Source organism: Melozone crissalis, unplaced genomic scaffold, assembly GCF_028551555.1.
Source record: "Melozone crissalis strain CALT ecotype California unplaced genomic scaffold, PUWL_Pcris_2 ptg000063l_1, whole genome shotgun sequence".
NCBI classification, from domain to species: Eukaryota; Metazoa; Chordata; class Aves; order Passeriformes; family Passerellidae; genus Melozone; species Melozone crissalis.
The window spans coordinates 3774557-3791876 of record NW_026535841.1 but is presented as its reverse complement, the minus strand read 5'-3'; the positions used below and the strand labels follow the sequence as shown (position 1 = coordinate 3791876).

The 17320-nt window shown below is 39.3% G+C and overlaps 1 protein-coding gene across 3 annotated transcripts in view; it reads right to left on the bottom strand.

Annotated features, from left to right (window-relative positions):
- The window catches only part of CABIN1 (calcineurin binding protein 1), a 116053-nt gene that overhangs the window by 64414 nt on the left and 34319 nt on the right, over positions 1-17320 (bottom strand). For all 3 annotated transcript variants that reach the window (XM_054288938.1, XM_054288940.1, XM_054288939.1), the window contains exons 28-29: positions 8281-8460; positions 5697-6031 (exon numbers count right to left, since the gene is read on the bottom strand). In XM_054288938.1, the coding sequence (XP_054144913.1) occupies positions 5697-6031; positions 8281-8460 (515 nt within the window). The remainder of the gene's footprint in view (positions 1-5696; positions 6032-8280; positions 8461-17320) is intronic.

The window sequence follows — 17320 nt, the reverse complement described above, 5'->3', positions numbered from 1 at the left end:
CAAAAGTGGCATTTGAGTTGCATTTGACCAGAAGACATCACAAGAGAGGACATGAAAGAAAGAGGGAGATGTTTGGTTCATAGAGACAAATAAGAATGTTGCACTCTGGCTGGTGTGCTGTGGTCTGGAAATACACTTCTGTGAGTCATAAATGTGATTAAATCATGTCCACCCAAGAAGTTTATTCCAGCTGTAATATCCTTTCTTTTGTGTATATATTTGTGTGTTGGGGTGGGGGGTTATTAGAAAAGTTCCTGTGTTCCAGAGTATTTTTATTTACAAGACCCTGGTGAAACAGTGGAAGCTCTGCTCCATCATCAGTGCCTTTGTGCTAGTGACAGCAATCATGCAGAAATCTCCAATGTCTCACCAGAACTGCAGCATCCCCTTGAGCAAAATGCTGATTGTGGATTCATGTGCAGGAGAGCTGAACACTGGCAATAATGACCAGATATTTACGGGTGTCAAAAATCCCTCATTCCAAGAGCTCACAGAGGTACTTACACAGGACATTATGATTATAGTGCAGCATAATCAATGGGATTTGGACAGCTTTGTTTTGGTATGGAACAAATACATATTCACTCATAAACATCACAAGGTACTTTCTGGCTGGTCATGGATATCAGTAAATTTAATTATTATCACTGAGTGTCAAATTTAATTAAGACTGAAGAAATCAGAAGGTGTAAACTCAGCTGCATACTAACTTTCTTCTACATAACTTCTTTTGTAATATGTATTTCTGTAATCCTGTTAACCTAATCCTGAGAAATACTTGGAAATACATACAGAAGAAAATACAACACAAGAGAAGCTACAAAAATCTTGTCTTCCACAAAAGCCATCTTGCTTTGAATAAAATCAGAATCCAACAAAAATAAGCCTATTGGATCATCCAAGATCCAGGCAGAGAAAATGCTTTATTTTGTGCTAATCATAGTCATCAGAAGTGTAAGTTAATTCCAAGTGTGAAAATGAAGTAAGACTTGTCTACTGTGTGGTAATCTGAATCTTACAGTTAAAACGATCACATAAAAATTCAAGGAAAACAAAATCCTTAAGAAAGTTACCATCCCACCACAAAGCTTAGATCTGAAATCCCATCTAAAGAAAAGTTAGCTGTGGATGTATTCTCAAATGGAAACAAGGAAAAGGTTAAGAGATCATTAATTGTGTCATTAATTGCAGCATCATGCTCTGGTGCTGCGATGTGCAGTGCACATCACACTGACCATCCACAGGCATGTGTTTGGTGCACATAATTCACAGGCTTTTATTGAACAAGATGATGGCAGCAGCCCAACCAGGAGGAGAAAAGATCATTCAGACAAATGGGGCAATTACACGGTAACTTCACACAATCAAAGCTAATAGGAATAAAAGACATAGTTACAGATTTTCCACTACCCTTCTCCTTAAATCAGCATGATCACTTATTGCCAGTAAATATGCCTGAGCAGGTCTCAACTCATTAGATTTTACAGAGTCTGCTCTGCTTGGTTTTCAGCTGATGAAGTTATTAGGAGTGGGTGAAGGGATCCAGGACACAGCAAAAAGGATTTATTCTTCTTGGCACACTGCTTGCCAGCCTCAAAGGCTGGATTTGGCTGTCTGACTCAGGGCAATTATGAAATACTCTTTCCAGTTCAGCTGTTGCCTCCCACATCTTTATCACCCCAAGATTCAAAGGCAAGATGACTGACAGGGTACAGTAACTTGCAAAAAAGCTGAAGTAGAAAAGGAAAATCTCTTAAGGCCAACCAAGTGGAACTGAGTCACCTGGGATGGACCCCCTTAACTCAGTGGTGTCAGAAACACCTTTACCTAAACTGGAAACTCCACAAAGTGTTTCTGGGAGGTGAACAAAACCCTCCACTGTACTTTAATCCTTCCCTCTGATTTCATTTACAGTCCATCAGAAGGCTTTGTCTCAGAAACCTCCTCCTCCATCAAATAAAAGCAAAATAAAATGACTACTGATTTGAAGGCTGGCCTTTTAAATGAACTGTTATTATCAAACTGTTTCTACTTGAAGTGGTTATATCTATTATGTCTGTCTCTAAGTACATATTAAGCCTACTAACATGTAATCTTGTAATTTTAACATGCATGTATTATCCTGGTTTGACCAACCTGCCACATCACTGACCTCATGTCACACCCAACATTTATTTCCCCATTATGGGCTCTGCTAATAACAGACATTACAGAACACAGAAACTTAAAAACTCACACAGTCTTTGTGAGCAATTCTTCCAGGATTTACAGAGCAATTTTATTTTGAGATTAAAAAAAAGCATGTAAGTAAATATTTTTCTTTCCTGACAACCTGCTGGTTACAGATTATTAGACCAGTTCCACACACTGATCCATAAGGACAATAAGATGAATATTTTACACTGACAAACAGTGCCATGTCCTAATTTCTCCTTCCAAACTGTGCCAAAACTCATTTTGGAGACAAAAAAGTCACAAAGAATCAAGACTTTACTTCAAGACAATACTACTAGGAAACTGAAACTACTGCCCAAACTGGCAATGAAGCAACTTGTGAAAATTCATTTGTATTTGCCTGCACATTTACTCCAACTAAACACAGCTATGTATAAATTTATTCTGATAACAGACTAAAACAAAGAAAAATATACTCCAAATATTAAGCTGGATTTTGCAGGGGGAAAAAAACCCAACAGAACATGTAGCCAAACAAAATGTTCATACAGTTTAAAAAGATGTTTAAAAAAGCACTCAACTATCTTCACTAATCTCACAACAGCAAAACCAGGGAAGCTGTAAAATGGGAGAAAACAGATTGCATATGGAAAACTTGTTTTTCTGAGCACTATGGAGACCTGCCAATCCTCTCCTCTTCCCAGCCAACCATGAATTTTGGCCATCAGTCTAAATTCTTCATGCAAATTCCTGGCGTTGGAACATAAATGCTGAATTTTCCAAGACGGTTATACACATTTAAAAATTAATTTCAGTTTTCTAAAATTTACCACTCTGCCCCTCAACAACACAACCTGATGTAATTTATCTCATTTTTTAAATCAGGCTGATCATGAGTAAATGTAAGCATAATTCTTACTGCAGTTTGTGCTGACAGTGATCCATTTTGTGTTTTAATTTTCTGCAGGAGTGTAACTTCACTAAAAACACAATAATGTGCCACTAAAGCACAGACATTGGGCATTGCTCTACAAAAGAACCTGAATGAGTCACTGAAGAAAAGAAAATGTACAACCCATGTGAAAATATGTAGTGCATATATATATATAAATAATATAATGCTATATATATAAAATTTATAGCAATAAGAAGATTTCTTTGGGTTTTGCCATGTCAAGTGTTCATTATGCATTCTGCAGAAGTAATAAAAAGGACAGTAACACCCAAAAATGCTCCTTGAAGCCAGCCTGGTAACTACTAGGCTCAAACAGGCAGTATTCAATTTTTCTGAGTTCCAAGAGGAAACAGATTTAGACAATGTGTATTTCACATGGAAATCCATCACTGAGTTGATATTTATATAAGGAGGGAGACATAAAAAGCAAAAGAGAAAGCTTCATCAGGGAAAAATAATGGAAGAAAATATTTTGCAAGTAGTTCCTCAGGCAAGGCCATGCTATTTGAACCAATAAATTAAAAACAGGCAGCTTTTTTTGTTGAATGTTGATACAAAATCATGTCAGCAACAGTAATGACAGATTGCAGGAATCTATGGCTCCTATTCATGATGAGCTCCATGGAAAAATTAACAACTGTTACACACAAACAGCATAAGAATGTTTGCAAAACAAGCTCTCCACAAAAAAGGGTGATATTTTTCTGGATAATCACTCTACAGACAAATGGAATATTCATCACCTTCCAGTGGTTGGCAGGACTTGCCTGTGCTCCCTTTGCAGTGACACTGGTGACATGGCTGCCGCAGGCCAGGGGAGCAGCAATTGGTTTTTGTTTTGTACAATTTGTTTCCCCTCCCTGTTGCTCACATAAGCCTCAGTACTGGTGGGGAAGAAAGCTCAAGAAGCCATGGAAAGCAGCATATGATCTAATACAAGACTTCCAAATATAAAATCTGTGAATTAAAACCTTGACTATGACAAATAGTAAAATTGCTCTGATCACTTCAATGCACTGTTCCTACACATTTTAACAATAAAGACTCAGGATACCCAGAAAGTTTATCTGTGTCACATATGTGTTTACACAATATTGATTAATTTCTGCTTCCAAGTCACTTTTCAGTTCACTTATTCAGTAAAATAAATAATTGCTGTCATTTTTATGAGAACATCTTAATTTATGTGACATATCTAGAATGTAATTCTCTGCTGAATGACAGAAAATTACTTAGTTCAGTAATAAAAAAAGAAATTTTCTCCTTAACTGACCTCACACACAAGTCAGACAATCCAGAAGCTGAAGACTTCCCCAAGTGTAGCTTCATTCCAAACTGCACTGAACAAGCTGTGTTTTAACACTGACATTTCTGCACCAGAGCCAGTGGCAGCACAGTTGGTTTGCTGGGGTGTTGGACAATACTCTTTTCCTGACCCGGAGATGGGTTTTAAAACACCTGAGAGGCGTTTTAAAAACTTTTATTCCATTTCAGTCTCATGAGGAGGGTGAGACAATACAGATGTTATAATTCACACCATCACAATCAGAAGTTAATTATTTCCTAATTACAATACTATTGGTGATACACTATAAATGAAAGACTCTTAAGAGTTTCTTGGCCTGTCAGCTTTAGCCACACCATGCTGCAGACGCCTTAAAGCCAATCATCTAAAATTACCCCTCGTGGGTCCTGCTACAATGTACCTTTCATAGTTCTATTTCTCTAAAGTATCCAGTCTAATTTGCAGGGCCATCTGTCAGGACCCAGGACATCCCTCTGGCTGTCCAGGACCCCTGCCAGGAGGCTCAGAGACCCTGGCACAGAGTCCAAAACACCTGTGGGTTTGATTATGACCCATGGAGCAAATTACCAACCTTAGATGAAGATCAGCAAGCCACAACAGTTTAGGTAGAATAATAGTGAAGTTATCACAGGGTGGAAAAGTAGATTTTGGGGGTTTGGTATGGGGGTTCAGGAGGCAAGATGGAGGAACTGGGTGTGTCCAGCCTTTCTCCTTCTTCTTCTTCTTGGCCTCCATCTTCTGCTGTGATGTTGGCACTTACAGATTGGTTTAGAGCAGAAGCTCACTGTCTAACATAGGTGATGGGTATTGGGAAGGAATTGTAAACATTGTACACGTAGTTTTTAGTTTAAAGACATAACACTGCCCTGGGGGCCGGCAGAGTGTCTGGAACTGTCCTGCTGGATGGACCTCAGCAGGGCAGGAGAAAATTTTTTATAGATAAGAAACAATGAACAACCTTGAGACTGAGAAATGAAGAGCCCTGACTCCTTCAAGCACCAGGCTGGGAAAAGAGACTTTTAACAATCTCAGGGTTTCTGATAAGCTAAAGGTCCTGACAGCCATCCTTTGTAACTTGTTTCTGGTTCAATTTCTCTCTCAACTGAGCTGAGATAGAAAGCTGATAGAATTGATAGACTTGACAGAGCCTGTCCTACTCCATGGAATTCCTAACTCAGCATTTCTTATCTCGAGGTGTGCATACAGCTACACACTGAGAACTCCCTCCAGATCCCAGTCCCCCTGGGGCCCAGGGCTCACCTTGTGAGTTTTGCTGTAGGTGTAGAGGTAGGCCAGCCTGTAGAGGCTCTTGTAGTGCTGGGGGAAGCGGCTGAGGCACAGGCAGAAGGAGGAGATGCACTGCTCCGTCAGGAACTTGCGCTGCTCCTCCAGGTCTGCGGGGAGGCCCTGGGGGAACTCACAGGCATCCTCTGCACAGGGCTCAGCCTTCTTCTTGCAGTCCCACTGGGAGCCTGGGGCCATGGCAGCTCTGGGGGCACTGCCAGGAGCACACTGAGGATCCAGCAGCAGTTTCTGGGCAGTAGGCTCTGTAGGATCGTAAGATACTGAGATCTCCAGCAGCTCCTCTGATTTTCCTGCAGTTGGAACAGTAAGAGAGAAGTGACAGTGAAAATGCCATTTCCAAATGGCAAATGACATCTAGAAAATGACAAAAATTCAGTTTTTGCTTCATTAAAGCACAGACAGAAATATTGAAAAAAATTTATGACTATTTGTGATGTGCATTGAACAACTGATCTGCAACTCATTGACAGAGCCACACCATGGTGTCTCCATTGTCTTCATTTGGGTTTTATCCTGGTATCTCCATTGTCTTCATTTGGGTTTTATCCTGGTGTCTACATTCCCTTCATTTGGGTTTTATCCTGGTGTCTACATTCCCTTCATTTGGGTTTTATCCTCATATCTCCATTCCCTTCATTTGGGTTTTATCCTGGTATCTCCATTCCCTTCATTTGGGTTTTATCCTCATATCTCCATTCCCTTCATTTGGGTCTTATCCTGAACAATAGTTATGAATTCACACCTTACACAATGAAGGGTTTTACATAATCTTGGAAGACTGAGGTGGAAGAGGAGGGAAAAAAGCCAAAATAAAAGAGTAAATTCAGGAATATTTTATTGCAAAGAAAAGAAGAAAGAACAGAAAATTAATGTCACCCTCCCAAGTGAAATGTATTATTCTTAACAGTCTGTCTAGAACACAATCCCAGAACACAAAATGGACTCAGACAGAAGGATCAGCAGCAGCTCACCTGGTCTTCTGCATAATGTAGAACCTACAGTTGCATTTAAATATTTTTGTGATCATTTTGGCAACTTATAATTCAACTGACCCATCTTTCACTGAAGGATACCAAATCTTACTTCAGAAATCATCTTGTTACAGTGGCAGCTTCCACATTTCCTGCTAGCTAACCACTGCTGCTGGAAACACACATCCTACATGCAGATTAATTTCCTTAACTTTGATCTTCAGTCATGGAAGTTTACCATGCCTTTGTTTTTGCTAGGATAAAGAGCCTCTTACATTAGATCTTATCTCCCAGCAGAGTGTAGAGATAGACTAAAATGTACTTCATCCTCAAATATAAAGCTGCTCCATAACTTTTTCTCTCATAAGGCTGAATTTTTGAGTCAAATATGTTTTATAGAACACATATTTTTCAAAATGTGCTTGCCTGGTGTCTATATCCAAAATAATTTTACTGTACAGGTAGCTTTATGGGAAACAACATCTGTTCTAATAAACACCAGTAATTTAAGAATGCATTTAATGGTTTTTGTGACAGACAGATGATGACAATAACACAGCTCACTGCAAGCCTGAAAAAGAGCCATGATTTTAGTCTAGCAGCCAAAAGACTACTGGATTTAGTGATTATGGAAGTAAAACTAGGAACTGGCATCTATTTCAGCATGTTAATGCAAGCACTACCACAGGCTTCCTTAGCTTAGGCAAGACTGAAGTAAAATATTTTTAAAAACTAGAAACTAAGATAATCCAAGTCTGCAAACAAAGAGAAAACTGCCTGGCACTTGTTCCTAGTGAGATCAGGGAAGTGATTCAGGACTCTCCACTGCATGATCTCTGGATCTCTGGAACTGGGAAAGTGTGAGCTGGCAAAGAAGACTTAACATCCCACAAAAAGCCACAGCCTGGAAAGGTGGACAAAATTTACACATTGGTTTTGTTTGTCTTTCCCTGTTGAAGTCCAGCCTCTTTATCTACTGCCACATCCAACTGTACAAACATCAGACAAAGGGAAACTCCAGCTAATGGATTTTGAAACCATTTTTCCAGTGGAATACAGAACACTTAGTACTATTATATATGGAAAAATCTGGTAGAGAGCAATTCTAGCTCTCCACTGGAATGAAGTATACAATGGAATAAAGCATCTAAATTCTACTTAAGCTCTTCTCTGTACTGAATATGGGACAGAACAAAAGGGCATCTATTCCTGGGAAAAATAAAAAAGTCTTGTTTGAGACTATATTCAAATAACTACTCTTTAAATTATTTAAAAATATGAAACACTGAAGAAAAAGTAAATAATAACCTAAAAGAAGGCAAGTCAGTCAAAGGGCCAGCAGACAGCAGTTTAGTTTTTCTTTGTAAGATTTAACAGACAGAACAAATTGGATTGGTGGACAAATTAATGGGGCACAGCTCTAAATTTAAGCTACACACATAAAGGCAGCAATGATACCTAGTTAAAATCCTCAGTCACAGTGCAGCATATTTCAGTGCATCTGCAAGCCAGGAGAAACACTTTAATGAGACTACTGCAGCTGACACGATCTATTAAATCAGGCCTACCCTTTTCCTCTGCAGCTCCCAGGGTCTCTTTGAGCACCAGTGTATCAGCACAGGTAGCAGAAATCCTCTTCTCTGTGTACGTCTTCTTCAGGCTGTCCTGAGAGCTGGCAGGCTCATTGAACATGTCCTGTGTGGAGCTGGAGTCAGACAGCACTGCTCCAGTGCTATCCTGACTCCTCTCTGCAAAGAGATAAAGGAGGAATGCATCTCTTCATAGTCCTCAAGCTGCTGCTTGTCTCTTGGTAACAGCAACACAAAACTCTGCAAACTCTTACAACTGCCACACAGGATCCCTTACCACCACCAAGAAAAGGTATTTCATTCTCACCACATTTCTTCCTAGAATATAATCCTGGAATTTGATTCAAAAGCAATAAAGCTCAACTTTCAAGAGCAGTTAGGCTGGGGACACAATATTTCAGGCACTATGGCCCTGGAAAATCTCCCAGGTTTACTGGACCCAGTATAGTTTTGAACCTGACACAAGCAAAGCTCAATTGACAAGAGAAAACCATGAAGAACAATACTGGTAAAAATTACTCATGAAAGAAAGAAAAATCAGTAAAATTAAAGGGCAAAGACTTACAGGAGGGATCTCTGAAGCCAACTATCCTGCAGGTGTAAGATGCTATTCAACAAACAGTCTGAAAGGTGATTGGATATGGCAAATAAACAACACATCAAAGAACCAGGCCTAGCACAGACAGGGAAACTGGACTTCAAGGCAGCCACAGAAGAAAAGGAAAAGTGACTTTACCTTGACAGAGTGGAGCAGGGGCTGCTGCCTACAGCACAGTCACAACTAAGCTGTCAATGTGCACAGGAACAGGCATTGTGACTTTATCAGGGGGATTAAACACACCTCAGAACAGGCAAGTGAAAACCTCCCACTCATGTCTGAAACCTGCCAGATTTAACCCAAGTTCTTTACATCAAGGGTTATCAGAGGCAACCCTGCATGAGTAAAGAACACAGCTGAGTGTCTCTGAGAGAAAGAGGCCTGCACATTCCCACTGAGATGGGAAACTGGCATTTTTCCATATTGTGCCAACGTAATTCAGTGTTCAATGTAAAATTCCAATACAGGCAATTCCCTTTAAATCTGGAGTCCAGAGGAATTATTTCCCATTTCTTCTTAAGATACTGATACTTGATTCTGTGATCTAGTTAAAGGTGTCCCTGCTCATTGCAGATGATCTTTAAAGGTCCGTTCCAACCCAAACAATCTTAAGATTCTATACAGAAATGGCATAACCAGGAGGGGGTTATATCCATTGTCTAGGCAGTTCCACTGCATTCTGATTCATTAATTTTATTGATAAGATCAAGAAAGAAAATTAACAAAGCAAAAGCCCTTGCTTTGAGATGAGCGGATAATTTAATTAAATTTCTTCTGTTCCATCTCAATTGCACTTGTTCAGGAGAGAGCTACGGGCCTCCTATGAATTTATTTTATCAAGATAAATCCCTCTGCAAACCTTCAGCTTGCAGATCAGGTTCTGCTTATTAGGATTCCAATGAATTTAAACCAAATTTGATGCACTCTGTAGGTTTTTCACTACCACACAAAGAAAACCTTCCCTTTCAGTGAGCAGATCTTAATAAAACTCTATCTTGGAAAAGAATGGGGGAACAGTATTTGCTTCCTAATTGGAAGCTATAGAAGCTGGTTAATGATGACAAGTTTTATACAGAGAGAATATAATTACAAAGAATGGGAAGAGAAGGATTCTGAAGAGAGGTCAGTCAAGCTTTAAATGACTCATTTATAAAGCTTTAATAACTTTCTGTGGTACAAATCAATACTATTGAACTCCCAGTTGACATCAGGGAAATCATTTACAGTAGCTCCCTTGGTATTTTTTTTAAAGAAGTTTCTGTATCTGTGGCAAAGAGGCTGAATTACTCATCTATGGGAAAAAAATTGCAAATTTCCAGATGTTGCCACAAGCCTGCAGGTCAGTTCTGATGTGTGGGTTATGAGAGATGAAGCATCAGAATGTAAATCAAGAAATGCCAGAGCAATATGCCTGGGTGAGATCAGACACTGGGAAATTACAATAGTTTTTCATCACGCAAAGACAGACAATGATTCAACACATTAAATTTAAAATATATGCATGAGCTTTTCCTTATGGGAACAAATGTAAACACCTCCTTACAATTAGCTAGCTAATTTAATTTGAAATTTGTGCTCGAATGAATGTGGGTCTAGGTAGGGATGTTTATTCTCCTTTTCTTTCAATACATTAACCCTGTTTAAAAAATGATATTAATACTGGGTTCCTTAATCACTGGAAACCAGAGGAAGGTGACTATTGAGACAACTTTCTATTATATTAGATATTCCTTGAATGCAGCAGATACTTTCAAACTAAGTGAGCCAGATGGAAAACCCTGGAGTATTCCAGAAATTAGCAGCAGCCACCAATTATTAGCATTAATTTCTCAGAAATCACAGAGGATGGGTAAAGTCCCAGGGAATGTAAAACAAAGTGCAGTGCTTATCTTTACAAAGGATGAAAGGTCAAAGCTGTGAGCCAGCCTGCCTTCATCTCCCACAAAATTATTTGAGCATAAATAAATAAATCCTTCTCCAAGCACCTAAAAGGTAACAGGATCAGGAGTGGAAAATGTGTGAGTGGATCCCAGCACACACATTCCCCATGTGAATTTGTGAAGAATTTGTGATTCTCAAACCAGAACTGGCCTAAATGTCAGGCTACTCTAAACACACCTCAGCAAAGCGACATTCTTGAATGTGCAATCAGTAACTTCCCAGAAAAAATATGTAAGAGCCTTCCTGTTCTACTGAGCACTAATGAAAATTAAACTTAATTACGGTGTCTGTATTTGGGACCCACATTTTAAAAAAGACACTGAAATAGGGAAAAATTAATTCAGAGGAGAGGATAAAAATGAGAGATTAATGAGATGACATATGAAAATTACCAGGAGAATTGGACTTATCTTAAAAAAGATGAGGTAGAATTTCCAAATACATATGATTAACCAAAATAAAAATACAATAATTGCTGTTCATATTCATTAGGTACAGTGCAATGGGTTTTAATTGCAGCAAGAAAATTGACATTTTTTTGCCCTCATCTCTATCTTAACAGCTACATACAGTTAGAAAATAGCACAGTGAACCAACCTACAGTGACTGTGGGCTTTCAAAGACAGGCAAACAGCCATCAATTGTTAGGTTACCCAAGATGTTCCTTAATATAATAAAAAGCTCTGTCAATACCTAAATACTGCAGTATGCAATGCAGAACTTGTGGCAACTGCACCAATGCACATCCTAACTCTGGTTTTCTAAAAAGAAAAAAAACGAATATTTTGTATACATGGAATTACTATTCTCTTCTAGCCTAGCTGCCAAATACAGCTTTTTTTAATAAATATAAATATGCTAGCTGGACACACAACAGATATTTTACATTTGTTGTGCTGTGAAGTTTTTCCTTTCTCTGGTAGGAGCTCAGTGCAGTTGAGGCAGTCATCATTGCTATTTAACCTGTGTGCCAAGGACTGCAGTGTGTGAGACAGAGTGAATTCCAAATTCCCAACTGCTCTCAACACCTGCCCTTCTGAATGACTCCAATCCATGGAGAACATCAGTGCTTTTTAATAATTTCTGCCATAATTAGTGACAATTTAATGCAACCCAGTGTAATTTAAGAGTTAAAAAATCTATGGTTTTATATTTTTATATATTTTTATATTTCAATTTAAAAATATTTTATAGTTTGTTTACCTATTTTCTTAGTTTCCCCATGAAAATATATAAATATATAAAATATAAAATATATTTTATATTTTATATTTTTATATTTCAATTCTAAAATATTTTATATTTTTATATTTTATTTACCTATTTTCTTAGTTTCCCAACAGCAATAACACAAGCTTTTCCAAAAAGCTGGGGTGGTCTCTTGTTGTAAGAGATTGATAAATCAAGGACTAAATATTCTTTTGAGGTCCCTCCCTGTAAAGTTTCCTATTACTTCAAAAGCTAAGATAAAAATACAGCTGGGTATTAATGTCCCAAAATTATTATCTGTAGCAGAAATGAAGAGCCTAGGGAGAAAGTTCTACTAAATTGTGCATAAGTAACTGCAACTACATTCCTAGGAAAAATATGATCTGATAGTAGATGTTTCTCCTTGGTATTATTATATTTTGTTTCATTACTTCATTGCATCATTCCTAAGCTTTAGGAAGATTTCAAACAACCTGATGAGCTGAAATCTCAATTTGATGTAAAGTTAAATATTTCATGTTTATCTCTAAAAAATTCAGAAAATGGCACTTGAAAGCAAGAAGCAAGTTTTTTTTTTATCTCATTTCTCATAATGTCCTCAACTTGTGACATTTCATTTCACATCTATGTCAGATTACATCCCCTACTCTGTCACAAGGTGAAAAAGAGCAGCTTTGGACAGGAGATTTAAAAAGGTCAAAAGAAGAATCTTGTTAACTTTCAAAGACATTAGTAAAAAATACTAATTATTATCAGAAGGATGTCATTGGGAAGAAAAAACTTGTATATTCATCTGTCCTGCCAGGACCTTCATTGCATCACACTGAGGTCCTGTCAGTCACATGGATGATTAAATCACTGCCATTACTGAGCCACATCTGTCACAGATGTTAGAAAAAATATCTGAAGTCTGCCTTAATTCCATGCTTAAGAGCATTTTAACATTAATCTTATCCTGAATTAAATAGGCTTACTGGCTTGACTTCAAAAATCCCTGTTCCCACTATTGCTCCACAAGCAGACACAGCCAGCAGCATGTCACTGTCACTGTCACTGTTCCCTGCAGGCCAGCCCACCACCAGGACAGAGCTGTGGCACACTCTGGAGAGCAGAAATGGCCTTAAAATGGTTTCAGTTTAAAATGCAGCAGGAAACAGAGCTCAGAACTGCAGCAGGGTCTGCCCTGTGCCAGCACCTCCCACAGGAGCCCTGTGCACCATCCATGAGCCCTGGGACCCAAATTGAGCCCCCAGCACTGGAGAGGGACAAGGAGAGAGATGTGTCACAGTGTGAGTGACCAAACTGAGCCCCCTCAGCACTGGGACAGTGACAGGGAGGGTGATGTGTCACTGCTGAGTGACACAAATGAGCCCCCTCAGCACTGGGACAGGGACAGAGATGTGTCACAGTGTGAGTGACCCAAATGAGCCCCCTCAGCACTGGGACAGGGACAGAGATGTGTCACAGTGTGAGTGACCCAAACTGAGCCCTCAGCACTGGGACAGGGACAGAGATGTGTCACAGTGTGAGTGACCCAGCACTGGGACAGGGACAAGGAGGGTGATGTGTCACTGCTGAGTGACCTGGAGCAGCTCAGACAATGCCAATGCCAGCTCTCACTGCTAAGCATGATGAGCAGGTACAGAACTGATGCTCAGGGGAGCTGAAGCACAGCTCCATGGTGCCAATGGCAATGAGGTGTTCTGCCTTGGACAATTATTTTTTATGCAGCTCAGTCATCCTCTTTTGAAACTTTCTGGAAGTTAAAAGGAAGATGGAGAAGACCTCTGAGACAGCTGCATACAGGAGTAAGTAAAAGGCTCAGAAAGCCAAGAGGGTACAACTCACTTCTGAATGATATCTTTGTCTTAAACATCTGAAGGAAAATGTGCATCCAGTTACTGTGAGAAGGTGTCTGAATCATGATAAACAACCAGTTAAAAGTCAAAAAGTCAGGAATGAGGGGCCCAGAAAGCTTTTCTACAGAGCTCTATACATATGCTAACTCAATTTGCAGAAAAGAAACATCCTGCTGCACAGTTCAGAGCTTATGAATAAGCAACTATATATAACTGGAAAAAAATCTTGTGTCATGCAGTAAAGGTGGGCTGTTCACAGGCTGTGAGGGTACAGACTCTCTTTGTCCTGCCTGGCACCATCTCTTCCCTCTCCACTTGAACATGTGAGCATTTTTCTTCACTGGTCTGCAGTCAGAAACATGATGTATCACAGAATTCTCATTCTGCAAACAGACTCCACCCATAACAGAAGACAACATTTAGCTCTGCATCAAAAGGCACTTGCAACATTATTAAAAACAAAGGAATTGCAAAGATTTGCATGGGAGTAGGTTAATTTGAGGACAGCAGTTTAAAGGGAGTTCTCTTTTAACATGAGTCAAAGATGAGAGTCTATGTTTTGTCTGGCTGTACCCAACACAGAATGTGTTTCCATAACTTACAGTCCTGGATTGCTGCTCTGTCTCCAAGAGCAGAGCACCAGAGCATCTCCCCCATGTCCCCTCTATTTGGACAAATACTTTTTCCATAATCTCACACTACATCTCAGTGTGACACTTGTACTAATCAGAGAGGTTAAATTGGGGAAAGGTAGAAATGGAGCACAGTGCAATAAACTGGGTATGATCCATTATTCATGGAGTCCAGTGTGCAGTCCCCATGGACACCCAGCACCATGTGCCAGCACAGCACATGCACTGCAGACCCAAAGATTGCATTACTAACTGCTGAAAAAAGAGAATTTTAAGGGCATTCCAAAATGCAAAGTGGATGTTCTTTTTATGCACAGAAACATCCACTCCATCCCAGAAGCTGATTTAGCTTTGCATGAGTGACAACCTGGTGCAAGGAGTTGCTCAGAGATCACCTTTGTCTCATCAGCATGTTGAGAACCCCCATTTACAAAAACTGTGCATCTTCATCACATTTGCAGAATTACAGACCAACAAACTATGGGGTGAGACTTCTCCCACAGCAGGAAGCAAGGAGCCTTTCCTGTGAGTTTATCATGCAGCTTCTGCCAATTATTAAAAGCAAGCCGTGACAGGTAAAAGCAGGAAGAGAATGCCTGGGGAACAGAGATTTGTGTAAAGGTTAGAGGCAGCACGGGCAATATTGGTTGCAAAAGCAATCAGGCAAAGACAAACACAAAAAAGGACAATTAACTCTAACTACACACGACATACTACATGACATGGATGAAGACTTAAACAACACAACATTTTCACACCGCAATAGCCATGGATACATCATCTGCATACCACCACAGGAATATGGAACTGAGTATCAACACAACAAAGGCATATCACAGCAATAAAGACCACCTAAACAATCTCCCAGTCTATTGTTTTGGTAAACAGATACCTCATTCACATTTTTTAAATGTTATTTTACTACTTTTCCTGCTTTCTGAACTAACTCTACTGCTTTTACTGCAGTTGGTTTTTACTGACTACATCCATCCAGCCTGTACAGAGGACAGAGAGCATATCTGGTTTGCTATGTAACCATTTAGCTAAAACAGTAACAGCACAGGTAATGAAAGTCTGAGTGCCTGGCAAATTCCTGGGTTTTCCTGTTCCCTATTTTGCTCTTAGAAAATAAGAGTCTCAATCTATGCTTCAGACTTCTAATGCCAGTTTTCACTTTGGAGGGTTATAAAATAGCAATAGGCAGGGGTGATGACAGGAAAGATGGGATTAACAGAAGGAAAGAAAAGATGTTGCCAAATGGAAGGACAAGAAAAGGGAAAGGAAGCTGCCCATTTTACACACATGACAGCAGCAAGGCAGCCAGCAAGTAACAGCTGCCACTCAGCAATACTTTTGTCTCCTTGAAGGAGATCTGTGCTGGCAGCTGCCATGAGGAAAAAGAAGTTGAGTTACTTTACAAGCTGTATTTACTGGTTCCTTTCTCCTGCTTTCATTAAATACACAACTTAAATCTAGTATCACCAGCACACACTGGATCTGGAGCCTCTCAATGCTCTCAACTTTAACAGTGATTTCTGCATATCCCAGTCATCATCTTCCAGCAGCAAAACATCCTAGAGAGCTACAGAACTGTAATGACACATTTAAATAGAATGTATTCAAAATAAGTCTGCCCTCACAGCTTCACCTGTTTACAGATAAATGTTTGAAGATCAGAACCCCAAGATTTTCATGAAAAGATGTTTGGCTGTACAGTAATTCTCTCCAGTTTGTCAAGGGATAATTTGCTGCTCTAGAAGGCACCAAACTAAGAACCCCACCAAAACCCAAACCCACAAAAGCCACAAAATTAACAGAATAAGTAGAGTTCAGAAGGAACTGCAAATGTTCATCTAGTCCATTCCTTTTTCATCAGAATAAATTATATCCCCATCATGCCTGGCAGACAGCTGCACTGCCACTTTTTAATGACTTCCAGGGCTAAAATACTGCAGGGTTATACAAAACCAGAATTTCCTAAGACTACTCTAACACAGTTTTCTAATGCTCAGAATGAAAATGCAATTTAAGTGCAATATCATCTGTTCTGTCTCCCATGAACACAGATATCCTGGGGTTTTGCTTCTAACTCTTTGTACAGCTTCCAACACTATCTAGGTTACTCTGCTGTCATTTCTCCCCTGAGCCTTCTCCTCTGCAGACAAAGCATCCCAATTCCTTCTCTCTTTCTCACAGGTCATGTTTTCTCAAAGCACAGAACACAGAAATGGTCAAAAAAGGTCTCTGAGGTCAGTAATGATCTCAAATAGCATCTTGCTTGTGGTAATATATGAAAAGTGTGCAAAACTGTACAATACCCTTACTTTACTCATGCCATCTGTGATCAACAATATCAATGCAAGAGTAAATAAGAGTATTGTCAAGCCTCAGAAAGAATAAATACCTAGGCTGAATTTTGGTCAATTTATTTGTTTCTGAACAGCAATAAAGACTGCTTCATTTCTGTCAGAATGGTTAAAAAATAATCTAAAGAGTAGTCAAATGATGAGTATTTTCTTGCTATTTTTAGGAACTGTACAATGGAAATGCTGGCGCCAGCTTTCTTCAGTGATGTGATTATGTGTAAGATGTCAAGAGCATTTTACTTCAAAAGTCTGTATTTTAATACAAGTAAAATGCAAATGCATGCAGAAGAGCAGAGTATATGTAATAATATAAAAGTGGAAGACTTCTGAGCCTGTTAGCTCAGCCTGTTAGCTCTTCCATCTGTAACAGCCCCAAGGCAAATATTTCAGTTTCCTGGGGTTCTTCAATATGCT